Source organism: Macaca nemestrina, chromosome 1, assembly GCF_043159975.1.
Source record: "Macaca nemestrina isolate mMacNem1 chromosome 1, mMacNem.hap1, whole genome shotgun sequence".
Classification (NCBI taxonomy): domain Eukaryota; kingdom Metazoa; phylum Chordata; class Mammalia; order Primates; family Cercopithecidae; genus Macaca; species Macaca nemestrina.
In genome coordinates this window covers 198,799,524-198,822,431 of record NC_092125.1, presented here as the reverse complement: position 1 = coordinate 198,822,431, position 22,908 = coordinate 198,799,524, and the positions used below count along the sequence as shown (strand labels likewise).

General features: G+C 40.4%; 1 protein-coding gene across 9 annotated transcripts in view; it reads left to right on the top strand.

The window, feature by feature from the left end:
- The window catches only part of LOC105494694 (zinc finger MYM-type containing 1), a 42,789-nt gene that overhangs the window by 15,625 nt on the left and 4,256 nt on the right, over positions 1-22,908 (top strand). For 4 of the 9 annotated variants that reach the window (XM_071096219.1, XM_071096220.1, XM_071096230.1 and 1 more), the window contains 8 exons: positions 2,732-2,804; positions 4,231-4,480; positions 11,819-11,993; positions 12,081-12,293; positions 16,907-17,060; positions 18,686-18,826; positions 19,315-19,358; positions 20,542-22,851. In XM_071096219.1, the coding sequence (XP_070952320.1) occupies positions 2,732-2,804; positions 4,231-4,480; positions 11,819-11,993; positions 12,081-12,293; positions 16,907-17,060; positions 18,686-18,826; positions 19,315-19,358; positions 20,542-22,824 (3,333 nt within the window). In that variant the 3' untranslated portion in view covers positions 22,825-22,851. Of the gene's footprint in view, positions 1-2,731; positions 2,805-4,230; positions 4,481-6,138; positions 6,726-11,818; positions 11,994-12,080; positions 12,294-15,819; positions 15,990-16,906; positions 17,061-18,685; positions 18,827-19,314; positions 19,359-20,541; positions 22,852-22,908 lie in introns of those variants that run through there. The other 5 variants (XM_071096241.1, XM_071096237.1, XM_071096234.1 and 2 more) reach the window with 5 other exon arrangements.

Below are 22,908 nucleotides of genomic sequence, written 5' to 3'. Positions count from 1 at the left end.
AAATTATTCATTGAAAAACTCAAATCTTTGTCTGCTCCAAAGCAGTTAATGAAATAATACAAGGTATATGGTGTTAAGTGCCATTACAAGTATATGTAAGAAAATGATTTGAGGAAAAATTAGACTGTTTGGAATTGGGTTTTTTTGGGTTTTTTTTTGTTTTTTTTTGAGGCAGAGTCTCTCTCTGTGGCCCAGGCTGGAGTGCAGTTGCCGGATCTCAGCTCACTGCAAGCTCCGCCTCCCAGGTTTACGCCATTCTCCTGCCTCAGCCTCCCGAGTAGCTGGGACTACAAGCGCCCGCCACCTTGCCTGGCTAGTTTTTTGTATTTTTTAGTAGAGACGGGGTTTCACCATGTTAGCCAGGATGGTCTCGATCTCCTAACCTCGTGATCCGCCCGTCTCGGCCTCCCAAAGTGCTGGGATTACAGGCTTGAGCCACCGCGCCCGGCCTGGAATTGAGTTTTTGTGTAGATAAAAGGATTGTTTAAGGTGTTATGGGCCTGGCTAAGGTTAACACTTTTTTTTTTTTTTTTTTTTCTGCCAGAGTCTACTTCCAGAGGTTAACACATTTTATTTTTGTTTTTCTTAACTTGAAACAATACAAATTACAATTTTTTAATCTAAATTAATTTTTTATGTAAATTTTAAAAAAATTTTATACATATTGCTTACTAAAGAACCCATAAAGGATGAACTGACTTGAGCTGTGAGTATTGTTTAAGTAGGGAAAACATTCCTTAGAATGTTTGTAATATATGGCCGGGCACAGTGGCTCACTAGTAATCCCAGAACTTTGGGAGGCCAAGGCGGGACGATCACTTGAGCCCAAGAGTTTGAGACCAACCGGATGACGAGACCTTGTCTGTATAAAAAATACAAAGATTAGCCAGGCATAGTGGTGCACACCTGTAGTCTCAGCTACTTGAGAGGCTAAGGCAGGAGGATCGCTTGAGCCCCGGAATTCAAGGAAGCAGTGAGCTATGATTGTGCCATTGCACTCCAGCCTGGGTGATGAAGCGAGACCCTGTCTCTTAAAAAAAAGAAAAAAAAAGAAGAATGTTTGTATATGAACTGTGAACCAGCTGAAAGTTCTAATGAAAGAAAAATGGCTAAAAAGAGTAATTTATTTGTAGTATTCTATTTAGAAATAGCCCAAAGTAGATTGATATTAAATAAGATTAATTAAAATATTAAATATAAATAAATTTAATATTAATATTAAATAATATTTAATTAAATAATTAAATATTAATATTTAATATTAATAAGGGTATGCTTACCATTGAGTTGTTGACACTGGGGAATGTTATTAATCTAGGAACTATCTATTGCTTCGTCATCCCGTGGACTTTCATACATAGATCAAGTTTAGATATAGCAGCTATGAAATTGCCTCCTGCTCTGAAAAAATTGTCCTTTGTAAGAATCATTCTGTCCAATTAACAATTTCTGGGGTTAAGGTCTTTATGAAAACAATTGGCTGTTAATGATTAGAACAAGCAGGGAAGACTGAGTATGGTGGCTCATGCCTGTAATCCCAGCATTTTATTTTTTTTTATTTTTTTATTTTTTTTTTTGAGACGGAGTCTCGCTCTGTAGCCCAGGCTGGAGTGCAGTGGCCGGATTTCAGCTCACTGCAAGCTCCGCCTCCCAGGTTCACGCCATTCTCCGGCCTCAGCCTCCAGAGTAGCTGGGACTACAGGCGCCCGCCACCTCGCCCGGCTAGTTTTTTGTATTTCTTTAGTAGAGACGGGGTTTCACCGTGTTCGCCAGGATGGTCTTGATCTCCTGACCTCGTGATCCGCCCGTCTCAGCCTCCCAAAGTGCTGGGATTACAGGCTTGAGCCACCGTGCCCGGCAATCCCAGCATTTTAGGAGGGTGAGACAGGCAGATCACTTGAGGCCAGGAGTTCAAGACCATGGGCAACATGGTGAAACCATGCCTCCACTAAAAATTCAAACATTAGCCGGGCATAGAGGCACGTCCTTGTAGTCCCAGAGGCTGAGGCATGAGAATCACTTGAACCCAGAAGTAGGCGGTTATAGTGAGCCGAGATCGCGTCACTGTATTCCAGCCTGGGTGACAGAGTAAGATCTTGTCTCCAAAAAAAAAAGAAAAAAACGGCCGGGCGCGGTGGCTCAAGCCTGTAATCCCAGCACTTTGGGAGGCCGAGACGGGCGGATCACGAGGTCAGGAGATCGAGACCATCCAGGCTGACACGGTGAAACCCCGTCTCTACTAAAAAAAATACAAAAACTTAGCCGGGCGAGGTGGCGGGCGCCTGTAGTCCCAGCTACTCGGGAGGCTGAGGCAGGAGAATGGCGTAAACCCGGGAGGCGGAGCTTGCAGTGAGCTGAGATCCGGCCAGTGCACTCCAGCCTGGGCGACAGAGCGAGACTCCGTCTCAAAAAAAAAAAAAAAAGAAAAAAAAAGTAGGGAAAATAGTTGTAATTCAATATGTCTGCTCCCTATTGGTAGTGACTGGAAGGATTTTGTTGACAAAAGAATCTGATGTCACACCTGGATACCACAGAAAATAATGTATTAGGTGATTGGTATTGTCAGTCAAAGAGCACCAAAAGGGTAGTGCATACCCATGTATTTTGGTTCAATTCAGTTTACAATTCATTGACCAGACCTGACCACAATTTATCATTTTCTGTTGAATGAGTGGTTGTCTTAAATTCATTGTATTCATTATTTTTAATTCTTTTCTTTTTTTCTTTTTAGGAGTATTGTCATAGGCAACAATCCAGAACTCAGGAGAATGAACTGAAAATAAACGCTGTGTTTTCAGAGAGTGGTAATAGAATGATTTAAGTTAATTATGTTTATTCAGACCAATATGATAGCTGATTCATTCTTTTTTAATGCCTTTGAATGTTGCTCTGTTTGTGTTGGGTTTCAAGTCCAGGAGAAGTAACCTGTAAGAAAATTAAAGAGAGGCCATGCACGGTGGCTTACACTTGTAATCCCAGCACTTTGGGAGACCAAGGCAGGCGGATCATGAGGTCAGGAGTTCGAGACCAGTCTGGACAACATAGTGAAACCCCGTCTCTACTACAAATACAAAATTAGCCAGGCGTGGTGGTGCATGCCTGTAATCCCAGCTACTCAGGAGGCTGAGGCAGGAGATTCACTTGAACCTGGGAGGTGGAGATTGTGGTGAGCTGAGATTACACCACTGCACTCCAACCTGGGCAACAGACCGAGACTCTGTCTCAAAAAAAAAAAGAAGAAAATGAAAGAGCCTGGGCATGGTGGCTCATGCCTGTAATCCCAACATTTTGGGAGGCCAAGGTGGAAGGATCGCTTGAGGGCAGGAGTTTGAGACCAGCCTGGGCAACATAGTGAGATCCCATCTCTACAGAAGATTTATAAACCAGGTGTGATGGTGCATGCCTGTAGTCCCAGCTACTTGGGAGGCTGAGGCATGAGGATTTTTTTTTTTTTTTTTTTTTTTTTTTGAGATGGAGTTTCCACTCTTGTTGTCCAGGCTGGAGTGCAATGGCATGATCTTGGCTCACTGCAACCTCCGCTGCCCAGGTTCAAGCAGTGCTCCTGCCTCAGCCTCCCAAGTAGCTAGGATCACAGGCACATGCCACCACACCCAGATAATTTTGTTTTGAGACGGTCTCGCTCTGTTGCCAGGCTGGAGGGCAGTGCGCGATCTCGGCTCACTGCAACCTCCACCTCTCAGGTTCAAGTGATTCTCCTGCCTCAGCCTCCCGAGTACCTGGGACTACAGGTGTGTGCCACTATGCCCAGCTAATTTTTGTATTTTTAGTAGAGACAGGGTTTTCCCATGTTGCCCAGGATGGTCTCGATCTCTTGAACTTGTGATCCACCCACTTTGGCCTCCCCAAATGCTGGGATTACAGGTGTTAGCCCCTGCGCCTGGCTAATTTTGTATTTTTTATTAAGATGGGGCTTCACCACGTTGGCCAAGGCTGGTCTTGAACTCCTGACCTCAGGTGATCCACCCGCCTTGGCCTCCCAAAGTTCTGGGATTATAGTCGTGAGCCACCGCACCAGGTGGCGAGAGGGTCATTTGAGTACAGGGTGTCAAGGCTGCAGTGAGCCATGATCATATCACTACACTTCCTAGAGTGCAAAAGAGGGCAACTAGAGCAAGACCCTGTCTCTAAAAAAAGAAAGAAAGAAAATAAAAGAATGCCTACTTAATTTTGTGTAACTCGATTTTTTTTCTCCCTCTTCTGTTTTTATAGCTTCACAGTTGACTACAGGCATTCAGCTTTCTCTGGCATCATCTGGCATGAATAAAATGCTTCCTTCAGTTTCAACCACAGCTATTCAGGTTTCCTGTGCTGGTTGTAAAAAAATTCTTCAGAAGGGGCAAACTGCTTATCAGAGGAAAGGATCTGCTCAACTTTTCTGCTCCATACCATGCATCACTGAATACATTTCATCTGCCAGTTCATCAGTTCCTTCTAAGAGAACTTGTTCAAACTGCTCAAAGTATATAATTCTAAATTATGCCCCTTTTTATTTCCCTACCTTGTTCTTGATCATAGTCTTAGTTGTAATTTCTACATTTCCTTTTTTTATTTTTTGAGACTGAGTTTCACTCTTGTTGCCCTGGCTGGAGTGCAGTGGCACCATCTCAGCTCACTGCAACCTCCTCCTCCTGGGTTCAACCAGAATCTCCTGCCTTGGCCTCCTGAGTAGCTGGGATTACAGCTATGCACCACCACACCTGGCTAATTTGGTATTTTTTAGTAGAGATGGGGTTTCGCCATGTTGGCCAGGCTGGTCTTCAACTCCTGACCTCAGGTGATCTGCCAGCCTTTGCCTCCCAAAGTGCTGGGATTACAGGTGTAAGCCACTGTGCCCGGCCATTTTCATTTCTTTTGAAGACGTCGTCTTGGTTTAGTAAAAAGTTTTTTCTACTTTTAGTTCCTCTCATGGATTCTCTAGAAATATTTTTTTTTGCAGAAATTTAACATGTGAAAAGTTCTGTTTCTGTTCACCTTTAAGTAATGTGACTTCCAAAACTTACTTTCCTACTTTCGTTTTCGTTTGAAATTCTCTGTAAGTGGGATTATTGTTTATCCATTCTGTTCTATTTAACTGTATAGGGAGCAACCTACTACAAAATTAATCCTATGACAGTTATTTTGGATTTTCCAAGATGTAGAATAATACTACGTTTCTTTTATAATGGTAAATGAAGTGATTCTTTTGAAAAATTGATGGCCATAGATAAACCTACGTGACTGTATGTAATCTTTTAAAAACTTATGTGAGAATATGTGAAAAATCAGTGTCATTTTGGCTTTGAGAGTCCTAAGGCAGTATAATTATGATTGTTAGCACTTAGGAATGCTAATTTTTAAATGTTCTTATTCAGAACAAGAAAATTCATAGGCAACCACAGTGCTTCTAAATATAAATTTCTTCCAAATAATACTTGTTTTGGACTCAGGTTGCCATAATTTGAATTTTGCTGCTTCTGTTTAGTTATATTTTACTACTCAAAGTTTCATACCTGAGTTGCTAGATCAGCATCACCCAAGAGTTTGTTAGAAATGCACTTTTTCAGGCCGTGCACGGTGGCTTATGCCTGTTATCCTAGCACTTAGGGAGGCCGAGGTGGGTGGATTGCCTGAGCTCAAGTTTGAGACCAGCCTGGGCAACACGGTGAAATCCTGTCTCTACTAAAATACAAAAAATTAGCCGGGTGCTGTGCCGTGCGCCTGTAATCCCAGCTACTTGGGAGGCTGAAGCAGGAGAATTGCTTGAACCCGGGAGGCGAAGGTTGCAGTGAGTTGAGATCAGGCCACTGCACTGTAGTCCAGGCGACAGAGTGAGGCTCTGTCTCAAAAAGAAAAAACAAGAAATGCACTTTCTCAGGTCTCACCCAGACCTACTGATTCATAACTGCATTTATCCCCATGTGATTCCTATACATGCCAAATTTGGATCACTATTGAGAACTTCTTTGTTACTTAGTATTCGTATCTGTTTTTATAAATGTACAAAAGAATTATGAGCATTAAATAGTACATTTAAGTGGTCAGAATAATACTAGCAGGTAATAAGAACTCAATAAATGTTAACTTATTATTTTCTTTTTTTTTTTTTTTTTTTTTTTTTTGAGACGGAGTCTCGCTCTGTCACCCAGGCTGGAGTGCAGTGCCCGGATCTCAGCTCACTGCAAGCTCCGCCTCCCAGGTTCACGCCATTCTCCTGCCTCAGCCTCCCGAGTAGCTGGGACTACAGGCGCCCGCCACCACGCCCGGCTAATTTTTTTTGTATTTTAGTAGAGACGGGGTTTCACCGTGTTAGCCAGGATGGTCTCAATCTCCTGACCTCGTGATCCGCCCGTCTCGGCCTCCCAAAGTGCTGGGATTACAGGCTTGAGCCACCGCACCCGGCCTAACTTATTATTTTCTTAACAAACTCACAAACCCTTTTGATGGGTTGCTTCAGCTCCTCTGGCTGCTGCTTCAGTTCTTATCTGTTGCTTCAGGTCTTATTCCATGGAAGGTTACTTACATTCTCTTTTGCTTTTCAACCCTTCAATACTATACTAGCCTTTTGTCTTTTTACTTTCTTGCTATGGGCCATATAGTACTTTCTTCAGCCTGCTTTCTCTCCCTGCAGAATCATAAAACTGGAAGGGACCTTAGAGACTCACTACACATCTTCAGCAGATGTCCCAGACAGATTGAAAAAGGCTGAAGCAGGAAAGATTTAGTGTGTAAGTTCTCCTAGGCATGAAAATCCAATATGAGTAAAAATAAGATAAGTTTTACTTCCTCTAGAATAAAATTTTTAAATTAAAAATACTATATTGTAGTGGGTAGAAAGATGGTAGTAAATTTTAGGCTGGGAAACGCCATCCATGATTCAGAGTAGACTGTGCTTTTTTCAAAACTTAAAAATTCCACATTAATTAGCCTTTTATATAAATTTTAGCTAGTCTTCTGGGGTTTTTTATCTTCCAGTGAAACTATCCTGAACTGAAAATAAATTTCAGTTACTTATTTATTTATTTTTGCAGAGACAGAGTCTCACTGTGTTGCCCAGGCTGGTCTCAAACTCCTGAGCTCAAGTGATCCTCCTGCCTTGGTCTCCCAAAGTGCCGGGATTACAGGTGTGAGCCACCATGCTGGTTTTCAGTTTTGTTTGTTTGTTTTGTTTTGTTTCATTTGAGACAGAGTCTCACTCTGTCACCCAGGCCAGAGTGCAGTGGTGTAATCTCAGCTCACTGCCACCTCCACCTCCTGGGTTCAAGCAGTTCTCCTGCTTCAGCCTCCTAAATAGCTGGGATTACAGGCGTACGCCACTGTGCCCAGCTAACTTTTTTATTTTTAGTAGAGATGCACTTTTGCCATGTTGGCCAGGCTGGTCTCAAACTCCTGACCTCAGGTGATCTGCTTACCTCGGCCTCCCAAAGTGCTGGGATTACAGGCATGAGCCACCACACCCTGCCTGATTTTTAATTACTTTTTAAGATTTCTGTTATAGGAATGATTTAATATCTGTTTTGAGTCAATGCAGTTTTTATTCTATTTCATGGACTAAATGGAAGATCACTTTGAAGATAACATTTTAAATCTTACTAGAAAGATGCAACTTGTGGGCCAGGCAAGGTGGTTCACTCCTGTAATCCCAGCACTTTGGGAGGCCAAGACAGGAGAATCACTGGAGGTCAGGCGTTCGAGATACTCCAGTGACTGAGGCAGGAGAATTGCTTGAACCCAGGAGGCAGAGGTTGCAGTGAGCTGAGATTGTGCAACTGCACTCCAGCCTGGGCAACAGAGCGAGACCCTATCTCAAAAAAAAAAAAAAAACGATGTGACTTGTTCTTGGGAACTGTGTATTTAAGTGTCATTTCTTCACTTTAGTGTCTCAGTTGGAACCAACCAGAAATCCTGAATGCAATCAATAAAGCCCAAAATCGGCCCCTGCACTAGGTTTGATTTATTTATCAGAAAGTTGTTCCTAATTTGTTGGCGTTTCTTTCTTTCTTTCTTTTGTTTTTTTTTTTTTTTTTGAGACAAGATCTCTGTCTGCCACCCAGGTTGGAATACAGTGGCACCATCTTGGCTCACTGCAGCTTCGATCACCTGGGCTTAAGCAGTCCTCCCACCTTTACCCTCCCGAGTAGCTGGGACTGCAGGCACATGCCACCCTGCCTGACCAGTTTTTGTATTTTTTTGTAGAGATGGTTTCACCATGTTGTCCAGGCTGGTCTTGAACTCCTGGGCTGAAATGATCCTCCTGCCTTGCCCTCCCAAAGTGCTGGCATTATGGGCGTGAGCCACTGTACCCAGCCAACATTCTCTTTTTTTTTTTTTTCTTTTTTTGAGGCGGAGTGTCCCTCTTTTGCCCAGGCTGGAACACAATAGCAGGATCTCGGCTCACTGCAACCTCCGCCTCCCAGGTTCAAGAGATTCTCCTGCCTCAGCCTCCCTAATAGCTGGGATTACAGGTGCCCATCACCATGCCCAGTTAATTTTTGTATTTTTAGTAGAGACGGGGTTTTACCATGTTGGCCAGGCTGGTCCCTAACTCCTGACCTCAGGTGATCTGCCTGCCTCGGCCTCCCAAAGTGCTAGGATTACAGATGTGAGCTACCGTGCCTGACCAACATTCATTTTTTAATTTTTTATAAAGCTTTAGTAGATCACTAGAAGCCAGCAATCTAGTATGCTGATAACAATAAAACTAGGAAGCATTTTCAGACGTCCATGCGTCGTTGATGTAGTTTCTTCTCCCTTCCCATCTGGCTGGTGTCTTTATTCTGTCTGAAAGGTATGCCTCAAATATCTTTACCTTTTGTCTATTCCCACACCATTCCTCACTCTCTTCTTACAACCACCCACTCCCCAAATTAATTCTTCTGTGGTCTGTGATTTTACAGTGTTGTGTTCATAACTCCCAAAACACTGATCACAAAATACTAATGGTTTTAAATATTTTTAGTAGAGATGGGGTTTCACCACGTTGGCCAGGCTGGTCTCGAACTCCTGAGCTCAAGTGATCCGTCCGCGTTGGCCTCCCAAGATTAAAGGCATGAGCCACCACGCCTGGCTATTAAGTATATAGGTATTTTCTATAGTGGCAGTTCTCAAACTTTCTGGTCTCAGGACTTCTTATACCCTGAAAAATTATTGAAGACCCAAAGAGCTTTAGTTATGTAGATTATGAATATTAACTGTATCAAAAATTAAATGACATTTTAAATGAAAAATACCCATATTTTTAAAAAATTGATAAATATCATTATCAGTTTTGCAAATCACTTTACATCTAGCTGGATTTTTTTTTTTTTTTTTTTTTTTTTTTGAGACGGAGTCTCGCTCTGTCGCCCAGGCTGGAGTGCAGTGGCGCGATCTCGGCTCACTGCAAGCTCCGCCTCCTGGGTTCACGCCATTCTCCTGCCTCAGCCTCCCGAGTAGCTGGGACTACAGGCGCCCACAACCGCGCCCGGCTAATTTTTTGTATTTTTAGTAGAGACGGGGTTTCACCGTGGTCTCGATTTCCTGACCTTGTGATCCGCCCGCCTCGGCCTCCCAAAGCGCTGGGATTACAGGCGTGAGCCACCACGCCCGGCCTAGCTGGATTTTTGTATCAGTTTCTGCCTTCGCTTTATTGCAAAATGTCGTTTAGGTTGAAGTCTGAAGAAAATCTGGCCTCAGAAATACGTGACTGGAAAAGCAGGGAGTGTTTTAGTAGGCTTTTAGATTGTTGTGGGCGTTCTTTGATACTTTTGATACTACAACCAAAAATCAAGTGGTAGTTTCTTAAAGGCTAGTTGCAATGTGGGATCAAACTTTTTGTACCATGTGGATCAGTGAACTTTTTGCACTCTGTTATGTTAAAATTCATTAATTTATCTTGTACTTTGAATGAATCTTTTACACGTGAATGATTTTTATAATATGCTATTGTAATTTGGAAAATACTGGTTCACCGAGTTCTGCAGATCTTCTAAGTGTTCTCATATTTTATTATGCAGTATTTTAAAAATCACCACTAGTCTCAGAAAAGTTTTTAAGTTTTGGGTATCGATCAAGTTAATTTGGAAGATACAAGATTTCCAAATTCTACTTATCACTTGAAAGCCAACATTTTGTTGTTGGCGATAAATACTGTCAGTTGTTTTACTTGAAGTGGCAGTCTCATTTTTTTTCATTTTCAAGAAAATATCTGCAGATACCCACTTGTGGATAATAGTTTGTCTTTAAACTATTTACAGTAAACTGTTTATAGTACTTTGAAGTAAAAATGTTTTCCATGAAAAAAGTGGCTAATTCATTTATAACTCAACATTTCCGTGTGGGCTTTTCCTTGAGACAACCATCATCCTTTGGTGTGCAGAAGTACTTTATGCTTATGTCCCATGTTGTCACACAGAATTTTTTTTTCCTCACCCTACCACTTGGCCAAGACAGAATATTTTTTAAATGTACTTAAGGATGAAGTTTAAATAATCTAAAATATTTTGCTGTTTCATTGAGTACATCCTTAAGTGAAACTGATACTTAAAAAAAATTTTTTTTGGCAGAGAATGTGTAGCAGGGAGTAACATGAATATTAGTACATTTTGATGCCACTGCCTTGATTTCTGCTAAGGCTCTGACAGTTTTACCCACCATTGCCTTTTTTCTTTTCCAAATTCATTGAAGTGAAATTTGTATACCAAGAAATTAACCATTTCATTGGCATTTAGTATATTCATAATGGGTGACTATCACCTCTATCTTGTTCCAAAACATTTCCATCACTTCAAAGTAAAACACCTTAAACACTAAGCAGTTTCTCCCAAGTTCGCACTACCCCCAGTGCCTGTCAACCACCAGTATGCATTATATCTATAGATTTCATCTATTCTGAATATCTCATATAAATGGAATCATATATGACTTTTTTTGTGACAGGGTATTATTACTCTGTTGCTCAGGCTAGAGTGCAGTGACTTTTTGTGTCTGGGTCTTTCCCTTAGCATAATATTTTCAAGGTTTGTCCATGTTGTAACATGTATCAGTACTTTATTCTTTTTGTTAATAGGCGAATGATACTCCACTGTACGTATGTAACACAATGTGCTTATTGATTCATTCACTTACTGATGAACATTTGGGCTGTTTTCATCTTTTGACTATTGTGAATAGTGCTGTTTTGCATGTACATGTGCTTGTTTAAGTACCTGTTTTTAGTTTTTTTGGGTGTTTACCAAGGAGCGGGATTGCAAGGTCCTACCGTTAGCTTTGCAACATCAGTGGCAAAGTGATGTTGCAAACATCAACACAGTGAAAAGGCAAATAACATCTTATGAAAATAGTTTTGATGTTGGGGACTCCCCCCGCCCAGGGATTTGAAGACTATTCTTTGAGATTCTCTGTCCTGTAGATTCTAGAGTTGCTCGTGTGAATATGTGATCCCTCGGTTTTCACTAGCACCACCTAATACTACAGGCTGGCTAGTCTCCAAAACTGCACCATCAAAGTCAGGCATGGTGACATTATGTGCCTGTAATCCTAGCTACTTAGGAGATTGAGGTGGGAGAATCTCTTGAGCCCAGGAATTTGAGGCCAGCTTGGGCAACATAGCAAGATCCTATCTCTTAAAAAAAAACAAAACTGCACTATTAGATGTGCTTTATATATGAGAAAATTAAAATTTAGGGAGTATAAATGTGACAGAACTGGATACCAAATTCAGGTTTTCTCATCTCAAGGCTAACGTTCTTACTCTATTTTGAGAGGTGATTTTGTTTATAAAGAGGAAGAAGTTATAATTGTGTTTAAACTGTTTAATGGTGTCCTTGTTATTTATTCTTAGAGACATTTTAAATCCAAAGGATGTGATCAGTGTTCAACTGGAAGACACTACCTCATGCAAAACTTTTTGCAGCCTGTCTTGTCTTTCATCATATGAAGAAAAAAGAAAACCATTTGTTACCATATGTACTAATAGCATTATGACCAAGTGCAGCATGTGCCAGAAGACTGCTACTGTAAGTTCCAATTATAACCTTTACAGGGATTCTGATGATTCTGCTTAAATATCAGAGTTTTTACTGAATCTTTTTATTAAATCCTAGATTCAGTATGAAGTAAAATACCAGAATGTGAAACATAATCTTTGCAGTAATGCCTGCCTTTCAAAGTTTCACTCTGCTAACAACTTCATCATGAACTGCTGTGAGAACTGTGGCACTTACTGTTACACCAGCTCTAGTCTGTCTCACATACTTCAGATGGAAGGACAGTCTCATTACTTTAATAGTTCAAAGAGCATTACAGCATATAAGCAGGTATGAATAAAGACCTATGGTTTCTTCTATTAACTGGCCTATGAATGGTTTCACTCTAGGAAAATGTGGGAAGTAGTTTTTGGTACCCTTTGGAATAATGTCAGTTGGTAAGTTGATGAAGATGAAATAGAAGACTTTTTAACAGTTTCTTCTTGCATAAGAATTCATGATAAATGCTATATGGAGATTTTCCTAAATAATCTCAGATTGATTATGTTATCTTAAAGAAAAGGCAAGCAGGCTGGAGCCAGTTTATAAACTACAAATAAGTATAGCAAAAATACTATTTTATTGACCAGCAAAAATACTATTTTATTGACTATTTTATTGGTCAATAAAACCCAAACATGAAAGTATTTCTGTTTTTATTTTTATTTATTTTTTTTTTGAGAAGGAGTCTCACTCTTTTGCCCAGGCTGAAGTGCAGTGGCACAATCTTGGCTCACTGCAACCTCTGCCTCCCGGGTTCAAGCAATTCTCCTGCCTCAGCCTCCCAAGGAGCTGGGACTACAGGCATGAGCCACCGTGCCCAGCTATTTATTTTTTTTATTTATTTTTATTTTTTTGAGATAAGGTCTTTCTCTTCTGTCAGCCAGCTTGAAGTGCAGTGGCAATCATGGCTCACTGTGGCCTTGACCTCCTTAGCTCAAGTGATCCTCCCACCTCAGCGTCCCGAGTAGCTGGGACTACAGGCACACGCCACCACACCTGGCTAATTTTTAAATTTTTTGTAGAGACAAGCTCTTACTGTGTTGCCCAAGCTTGTCTTAAAACTCCTGAACTCAGCTGATCCTCCTGCCTTGGTCTCCTAAGGTGCTGGGATTACAGATGTGAACCTAGCCATGTTTTTGTTTTTAATTCCACGTGTTTAACTCTTATACCAAACAATGCAAAGATGAATCAAGAATGTCACATGTGGTCAGGCATGGTGGCTTACACCTGTTATCCCAGCACTTTGGGAGACCAAGGCAGGAGGTTCAGTTGAGCCAGGAGTTCAGAACCAGCCTGAGCAACATATCAAGAACCCATCTTTAAAAAAACAAACAAAAAATATCACATGCTTTTTCTGAATCAGTCATAGGAGGAAATAATCCAATGAGATTTGGATTATTTGTCCCTATTTCTGATGAGACGAGCTCTGGGTGGGTGCTTCTGAGAACAGAGAAAGAGCAAATGAGATGAGGTGGGACTTCTTAGATATGTTGCTTGTTCATATCATGTTTTGAGACCCAACTCTTTCCCTATACAATTTCCTTAAAAACAAGCAGTTGACCTGGTGCGGTGGCTCACGCCTATAATCCCAGCACTTTGGGAGGCTGAGGTGGGCGGATCACCTGAGGTCAGGAGTTGGAGACCAGCCTGGCCAACATGGCGAAAACCTGCCTCTACTAAGAATACCAAAATTAGCTGGGCATGGTGGCGGGCACCTGTAATCCCAACTACTTAGGAGGCTGAGGCAGAAGAATTGCTTGAACCCGGGAGGCGGAAATTGCAGTGAGCCGAGATGGCACCATTGCACTCCAGCCTAGGCGACAGAGTGAGACTCTGCCTCAAAAAAAAAAAAAAAAAAAAAGCAGTTGAAGATGGGAGTCAAAACAAGCCATAATTCAAATAGATCATTTGTGACTCACATCTTTTCTATGGCAGAATGCCCCCATCTTGAGAGTATCCTGTCTTGGGACCAGAATGGAAAGCACAGAAGACTTCTCCCAAAGGCAGGAAATAATATTCCTTTTTTTTTTCTTTATTTTTGACACTCAATAAATAGGCCTTGTTCTGTTTTTAAAAGCCTGTATTGAGTACCCAGTTGTTCAGCTTATGTGATGGGGCAGGACTGATTTGGGTAAACAAGTTAGTTAACAAGCACAACCTAACACTTTCCTCTTACATCTGAATGTAAGACATCATGTGACAGTGATACTGGAGTAAATCTACAATGTTAGGGAACTATAATCCAGAATTAGAAAAATGTCCAAATATGTGAATCTAAAAATGGGATAGCTTTTTATTTTTTAAAAGTGGATTATTAGATGCAATTATAATTATTTTGGCCATATGTTAATAGAGTATATTAAGTTAGCCTTCTCTTATGAATAATAAACTAACTTAATTATAAATTATACATTGGACCAGAAGCGGTGGCTCATGCCTGTAATCGTAGCACTTTGGGAGGCCAAACAGGAAGATCACTTGAGGTCAGGAGTTCAAGACCAGCCCGGCCAATATGGTGAAACTCCATCTCTACTAAAAATACAAAAATTAGCTGGGCATGGTGTCACATGCCTGTAATCCCAGCTACCCAGGAGTCTGAGGCAGGAGAATTGCTTGAACCTGGGGAAGGTAAAGGTTGTAGTGAGCCGAGATCGCACCACTGCATTCCAGCCTGGACAACAGAGCAAGACTCTGTCTCAAAAATAAATAAATAAATAAAAATAAATGACGCCACTATTGTTGATTAATGTTAAAGATTAGTGAATTGTTAAGATTTCTCAAAATATAAAAGTTTTTCATACTAATAAAGGATAAAAATAGAAATTTTCAAAATTATCCTTTTTGTTTTGTTGTGCCTTTGCCAATATCCCATTCTCTCACAGAAAAACATATATGTATTTTTTTGTCTTTGTACTTTGGTGGGGTTTTTTTTGTTTTGTTTTTGTTTTTGTTTTCTTGAGACAGAGTCTTGCTCTGTTGCCCAGGCTGGCATGCAATGGCACAATCTCAGCTCACTGCAGCCTCCGCCTCCCAGGTTCGAGCAATTCTTCCATCTCAGCCTCCCAAGTAGCTGGGGTTACAGGTGCCCGCCACCACACCCAGCTAATTTTTGTATTTTTGTAGAGACAGGGTTCCACCATGTTGGCCAGGCTAGTATTGAACTCCTGACCTCAGATGATCTGCCTGCCTCGGCCTCCCAAAGTGCTGGGATTACAGGTGTGAGGCACCGGCACCCAGCCTGTCTGTGTACTTTGTATCTCCGAAAGCAGTTTTATTCCATCAGTGACTTTTTTTGTTTTTTGTTTTTTTTTTAGACTGAGTCTTGCTTTTCCACCTAGGCTGGAGACTGGAGTGCAGTGGTGTGAGCAAAGCTCACTGGAGGCCCAACCTCAGGTGTTCAAGCAATCTTCCTGCCTCAGCCTCCCATGTAGCTGGGATCACACGCATGCGCCACCACACCTGGTTAATGTTTGTGTTTTTTGTAGAGATGGGTCTCACTTTGTTGCCCAGGCTGGTCTCGAATTCCTGGGCTCAAGTGATCTTCCTGCCTCAGCCTCCCAAAGTGCTGGGATTACAGGCAGGAGCCACCATACCCAGCCTGATGTTTAATTTTTCTTTTTTTCTTGTTTTGAGACAGAGGCTTACTCTGTTGCCCAGGCTGGAGTGCAATGGCATGATCTCAGCTCACTGCAACCTCTGTCTTCCTGGGCTCAAATGATCCTCCCCACCTCAGCCTCGCAAGTAAATGGGACTACAGGCGCAGGCCACCACACTAGGCTAATTTTTTATTTTTATTTATTTATTTATTTATTAGAGATGAGGTCTCACTATTTTACCAGTCTGGTCTCAAACTCCTGGGTTCAAGTGATACTCCCGCTGCAGCCTCTGAAAGTTGAGATTACAGGCGTGAGCCACTGTGCCTAGGCTCTGACATATTCTGAAATCCAGGAATATTGGTTCCTGTTTGACTAGAAAGAATAGATGGTGAGCATAATCTTTGCAGTAATGCCTGCCTTTCAAAGCTTATATCCTTTCTTTTGCACAGTTACTACTTACTCAACTCAGAATACTCTATACTGTCTATTGCTTGTATGCTGCTTTCTTACAATATGCTTGTAATTTTTACCATGAAGTTAGCCTAGAAAAACAGTTATTCCCACAGTATCTTATAAAGTGTGTTAAGCACTCCTTCCTGGCTCCTCCTCAGCATCAGTAGACATCTTCCCAAGTTAATTCCCAAGCTACCATTGAGGATAGATCTATAACTATAAAAGGCCTTTGTTTATCCAATAGGCTTTGACTGCCTGAAATGATTAACTTCTTCTGTGACCACTTTCTTCATTGCTTTTTCTTTTTTTCCTTGAAATGGAGTTTCGCTCTTGTTGCCCAGCCTGGAGTGCAGTGGTGCGATCTCAGCTCACTGCAACCTCTGCCACCCGGGTTCAAGTGATTCTCCTGCCTCAGCCTCCTGAGTAACTGTGATTACAGGTGCTCACCACCACACCTAGCTAATTTTTTGTATTTTTAGTACAGACTCGGGATTTCACCATGTTGGCCAGGCTGGTCTCAAACTCCTGACCTCAGGTGATCTGCCTGCTTTGGCCTCCCAAAGTGCTGGGATTATAGGCGTGAGCCACCACACCCGGCCTTATTGCTTTCATAGGTATTATTATTATAATTGCTGTTAAATATATCTGATAAATAATAAAGATCATTTTCAAATTTGCCAATTTTCTTCATTTTAGTTATTGCAATCTGTAGTGTCTTTTTTTTTAAGAAAATGTAAAAAATATCTTGTTATTCTTTTTAATATTCCAACTAAAAGCAGTGGTGATAGGTTCTTCTTCATTAACAATATATCACATACCAGAAATATGAATATTATTTTAATCTCTAAACAGAAACCTGCCAAACCACTTATATCTGTTCCTTGCAAACCATTGAAGCCCTCAGATGAAATGATTGAGACTACCAGTGATTTGGGGAAGACAGAGCTTTTCTGCTCTATTAATTGTTTCTCTGCATACAGTAAAGCTAAGATGGAATCTTCTTCAGGTAATGTTTGTTTAGCAATTGTAGGGGTTTAGTAATTATTAATAAATACTATTATTTGGCTTTAATTTATAACCTTGATTCATTTTCAAATTAAACTGACTTTTAAAAGTCAAAACAATCTAAACCTGTTGCAAAGAACTATTTTTCAGTATTTTTGTATAAAAGGAAGGCTACTTTACCACCAGAGAGTTAATATTTGTAGGCCAACCACGGTGGTTCATGCCTATTTGGGAGGCCAAAGCAGGCAGATCGCCTGAGGTCAGGAGTTTGAGACTAGCCTGGCCAACATGGTGAAACCCCGTCTCTACTAAAAATACAAAAATATTAGCTTGGCGTGGTGGTGGGTCCCTGTAGTCCTGGCTACTCAGGAGGCTGAGACAGGAGAATCACTTGAACCCAGGTGGTGGAGGTTGCAGTGAGCCAAGATCGCACCATTGCACTCTAGTCTGGGCAACAGATCAAGATTGCATCTCAAAAATAATAATAATAAAAATTAAAAGATACATGTCTTTATTTAGATTCTTTAGTAAATGAACATATGTATGTTTACATCAATATATATTGAGCAACTACTGCAAAACATGGTACATAGGAGGCACTCAATATAGAGTTTAATCCATTTACAAGACTGCTTTTATTAGAATATAGAATGTTTTACTTAGCCCTGCTTTGTAAAAAGAGTTTTCATTACATTTTTCACATGAAATAGAGGTGATTGTAAATGCTTTAGGACTTAATAATTAAAAAGCACAAATAGGCCGGGCGCGGTGGCTCAAGCCTGTAATCCCAGCACTTTGGGAGGCCGAGACGGGCGGATCACGAGGTCAGGAGATCGAGACCATCCTGGCTAACACGGTGAAACCCCGTCTCTACTAAAAAATACAAAAAACTAGCCGGGCGAGGTGGCGGGCGCCTGTAGTCCCAGCTACTTGGGAGGCTGAGGCAGGAGAATGGCGTAAACCCGGGAGGCGGAGCTTGCAGTGAGCTGAGATCCGGCCACTGCACTCCAGCTCGGGTGACAGAGCGAGACTCCGTCTCAAAAAAAAAAAAAAAAAAAAAAACACAAATAATCTGAGCCAACTAAGTATTCCATCAAAAAGCCCCAGGATAGGACCAGTGGTGCTATTTACATAGACCATAGAGTGACTGCTGCCTCTGGGATTTGTAAGTCATACAAACTGGCTTGTTACAGAAATTTCTGCAATAATAGCTGGGACACCAACCTAGCACTCTATTGATGTTAAGGTTTATGAATCCTGAAAGAGTTTGAAATTGATGCCCATTAGGAGATTCTATCAGAATCTCTTTTCTTCATGAGTAATTTCACAGAAAAATTTTCTCATAATTTAAACTTTTTAAATTGTTTAAAAGGACTGGGAAATTGTGCACAAAGGTAAAAGACATAAAATATTGGAGAAGTGTAAATTTTCAGTGTAGTGTTGTAATTATAAATATGATACTAAAGAACCTGGCTATTCCTAAGCCCTAATAAAAATTACTTCAGTAACTACCAATTCCTTAAGCTATTAGATGCTTGCATTATTTCTTGAAACAGTATTACTATAACAGTACTTTCTGATGATTGTTTTCGCTTAGTTTATAAGAAATCTTTTTGTTTTTGTCAGTAAATGTTGTTTCCGTGGTGCACAATACTTCAACAGAGCTTCTCTCTCCAAAGAAAGATACGACTCCAGTTATAAGCAATATAGTGTCATTGGCAGACACCGATGTTGCCTTGCCCATCATGAACACTGATGTCTTGCAAGGTAAAAGTTGACGTTAAAATATTTGACATAGGCCGGGCACGGTGGCTCAAGCCTGTAATCCCAGCACTTTGGGAGGCCGAGGCGGGCGGATCACAAGGTCAGGAGATCGAGACCATCCTGGCTAACACGGTGAAACCCCGTCTCTACTAAAAACACAAAAAACTAGCCGGGCGAGGTGGCGGGCGCCTGTAGTCCCAGCTACTCGGGAGGCTGAGGCCGGAGAATGGCATAAACCCGGGAAGCGGAGCTTGCAGTGAGCCGAGATCGTGCCACTGCACTCCAGCCTGGGTGACAGAGCAAGACTCCGTCTCAAAAAAAAAAAAAAAAAAAAGATATTTGACATAAATATTGTTTTGTCACACTTGATAAATCTGTCTATATGCTAAATTTCCTTTTTGTTTCTTGTATGAAATAAGCAATTATAGTTTATGATGCTATTTTATAGGTTATAGTATGTAAGATCTTGAATTTATGCTCTATTTTAACAGATACAGTTTCTTCAGTAACAGCAACAGCAGATGTCATTGTGGAGGTAGGTTTTATTTTAACCTTTTTTTTTTTACCACTGTCTGTTTTTAATAAGCAGAATTTTTTGTTTGTTTGTTTGTTTGTTTGTTTGTTTACAGAGTCTCGCTCTGCCACCCAGGCTGGAGTTCAGTGCCATGATCTCAGCTCATGAAAAAACACCTGGCCCAGATGTTTTTTTTTTGTTTTTTGTTTTTTTTTGAGACGGAGTCTTGCTCTGTCGCCGAGACTGGAGTGCAGTGGCCGGATCTCAGCTCACTGCAAGCTCCGCCTCCCGGGTTTACGCCATTCTCCTGCCTCAGCCTCCCGAGTAGCTGGGACTACAGGCACCCGCCACCTCGCCCGGCTATTTTTTTGTATTTTTTAGTAGAGACGGGGTTTCACCGTGTTAGCCAGGATGGTCTCGATCTCCTGACCTCGTGATCCGCCCGTCTCGGCCTCCCAAAGTGCTGGGATTACAGGCTTGAGCCACCGCGCCCGGCCCAGATGTTTTTTATATATATATTTAATATATATTTCTATATTTTATATATTTCTTATATGTTTTTAAATATATGTATTATATGTGTGTAGATTGTTTTAAACAGAAGGATTTTTTTCCTCTGGGTTCTTTTTTTTTTTTTTTTTTTTTTTTGAGACGGAGTCTCGCGCTGTCGCCCAGCCCAGGCTGGAGTGCAGTGGCGCGATCTCGGCTCACTGCAAGCTCCGCCTTCCGGGTTCACGCCATTCTCCTGCCTCAGCCTCCCGAGTAGCTGGGACTACAGGCGCCCACAACCGGGCCTGGCTAATTTTTTGTAATTTTTAGTAGAGACGGGGTTTCACCGTGGTCTCGATCTCCTGACCTTGTGATCCGCCCGCCTCGGCCTCCCAAAGTGCTGGGATTACAGGCGTGAGCCACCACGCCCGGCTTCCTCTGGGTTCTTCGTTTAAAAAAATACTATGCAATTTGAGTCATCTGAGCAATAAAAATTATTTTTATGACAATTACATACCAAAAGGTCCTTCAAACATTTAATGCTGAATCTAGATTGCAAATAAATAAGTTATACGTAATTGTTAATGTTTCCCCCTAGTGGAGCTCATACTGTAACTCAGCCATTTATTTTACTATGTTATTAGAGTAGATATATTTGATATTTTAATTAATATTTGAAAACTCTTAAATGTTCTTTTCCCATTTTCTCCCAAAGCTTTCTAAGAGTTCACCTAGTGAACCCAGCAGTGCTATTGCTAGTAGTAGTATGGAACAGCCAAGCCTTTCACCATCTTCATCAGTATTCAGTCAGCATGCAATTGGTTCCAGTATAGAAGTACAAAAAGACAATATGAAATCTATGAAAATAAGTGATGAACTATGTCACCCAAAATGTACATCCAAAGTACAAAAAGTTAAAGGTAAATCAAGAAGTATTAAAAAATCTTGTTGTGCAGATTTTCAGTGTTTGGAAAACAGTAAAAAAGATGTGGCATTCTGTTATTCATGCCAGTTGTTCTGCCAAAAATATTTTAGCTGTGGAAGAGAGTCATTTGCAACGCATGGAACCTCTAATTGGAAAAAAACTCTGGAAAAATTCAGAAAGCATGAAAAAAGTGAAATGCATTTGAAGTCACTGGAATTTTGGAGAGAATACCAATTTTGTGATGGAGCTGTCACTGATGATTTATCTATTCATTCGAAACAGATTGAGGGAAATAAAAAGTACCTAAAGCTTATAATTGAAAATATTTTATTTCTTGGAAAGCAGTGTTTACCCTTAAGAGGAAACGACCAGTCAGTTTCATCTGCGAATAAAGGCAATTTTTTAGAATTGTTAGAAATGAGAGCAAAAGATAAAGGAGAAGAAACATTTCGACTTATGAATTCACAAGTTGACTTCTATAACAGTACACAAATTCAAAGTGATATTATTGAAATAATAAAGACTGAAATGTTGCAGGATATTGTGAATGAGATCAATGACTCCTCAGCATTTTCAATAATATGTGATGAGACAACCAACAGTGCCATGAAAGGACAGCTTTCAATTTGTGTAAGATACCCACAAAAATCATCAAAGGCTATCTTAATTAAGGAAAGATTCTTGGGTTTTGTTGATACTGAGGAGATGACTGGGACCCACTTACATAGCACCATCAAAACTTATCTGCAGCAAATTGGAGTAGATATGGATAAAATACATGGCCAGGCCTATGATAGCACCACTAATTTGAGAATAAAATTTAATAAAGTAGCAGCAGAATTCAAGAAAGAAGAACCAAGAGCTTTATACATACATTGTTATGCACACTTTTTGGATTTATCAATAATTAGGTTTTGTAAAGAAGTAAAAGAACTCCGAAGTGCTCTAAAAACTCTCAGTTCTTTGTTCAACACTATTTGTATGTCTGGAGAAATGTTGGCAAATTTTCGAAACATTTGTAGGCTAAGTCAAAACAAAACATGCAAGAAACATATATCACAATCATGTTGGACAGTCCATGATCGTACATTACTATCTGTGATTGACACTCTTCCAGAGATTATTGAAACATTGGAAGTTATAGCAAGCCATTCTTCAAATACAAGTTTTGCTGATGAATTGAGTCATTTGCTGACATTGGTTTCCAAATTTGAATTTGTCTTTTGTTTGAAATTCCTGTATCGAGTGCTGAGTGTTACAGGAATTCTTTCCAAAGAGCTTCAAAATAAAACCATAGACATTTTTTCTTTGTCTTCAAAAATAGAAGCAATTTTGGAATGTTTATCATCTGAAAGAAATGATGTATACTTTAAAACAATCTGGGATGGAGCAGAGGAAATATGTCAAAAAATAACCTGTAAAGGTTTTAAAGTTGAAAAACCTTCTCTTCAGAAAAGAAGAAAAATTCAGAAATCAGTAGATCTTGGCAATTCAGATAATACGTTTTTTCCTACTTCAACAGAAGAACAATATAAAATTAATATCTATTACCAAGGATTAGATACTATATTACAAAATTTAAAGTTATGTTTTTCAGAGTTTGATTATTGCAAAATAAAGCAAATTTCAGAACTGTTATTTAAATGGAATGAGCCATTAAATGAATCAACAGCAAAACATGTTCAGGAATTTTATAAACTGGATGAGGACATTATCCCAGAACTTAGATTTTATCGACATTATGCAAAGCTCAACTTTGTCATAGATGATAATTGCATAAACTTCGTCAGTCTCGGCTGTTTGTTTATTCAGCATGGTCTTCACAGTAATATTCCTTGTCTCTCAAAGCTATTGTATATTGCTTTGTCTTGGCCAATTACTTCAGCAAGTACTGAGAATTCATTTTCTACCCTGCCTCGTCTTAAGACATATTTATGTAATACCTTGGGACAAGAGAAGCTTACTGGCCCAGCCCTAATGGCTGTTGAGCAGGAGTTGGTAAATAAACTAATGGAGCCTGAAAGACTCAATGAAATTGTGGAAAAGTTTATCAGTCAGATGAAAGAAATATAATACTTGTTCATTTGAACTTACCTAAAAGACTTGTATATCTGTTGGAATGTTTTTATTTCAAAATTGTTCAAAATTCAAAAGACA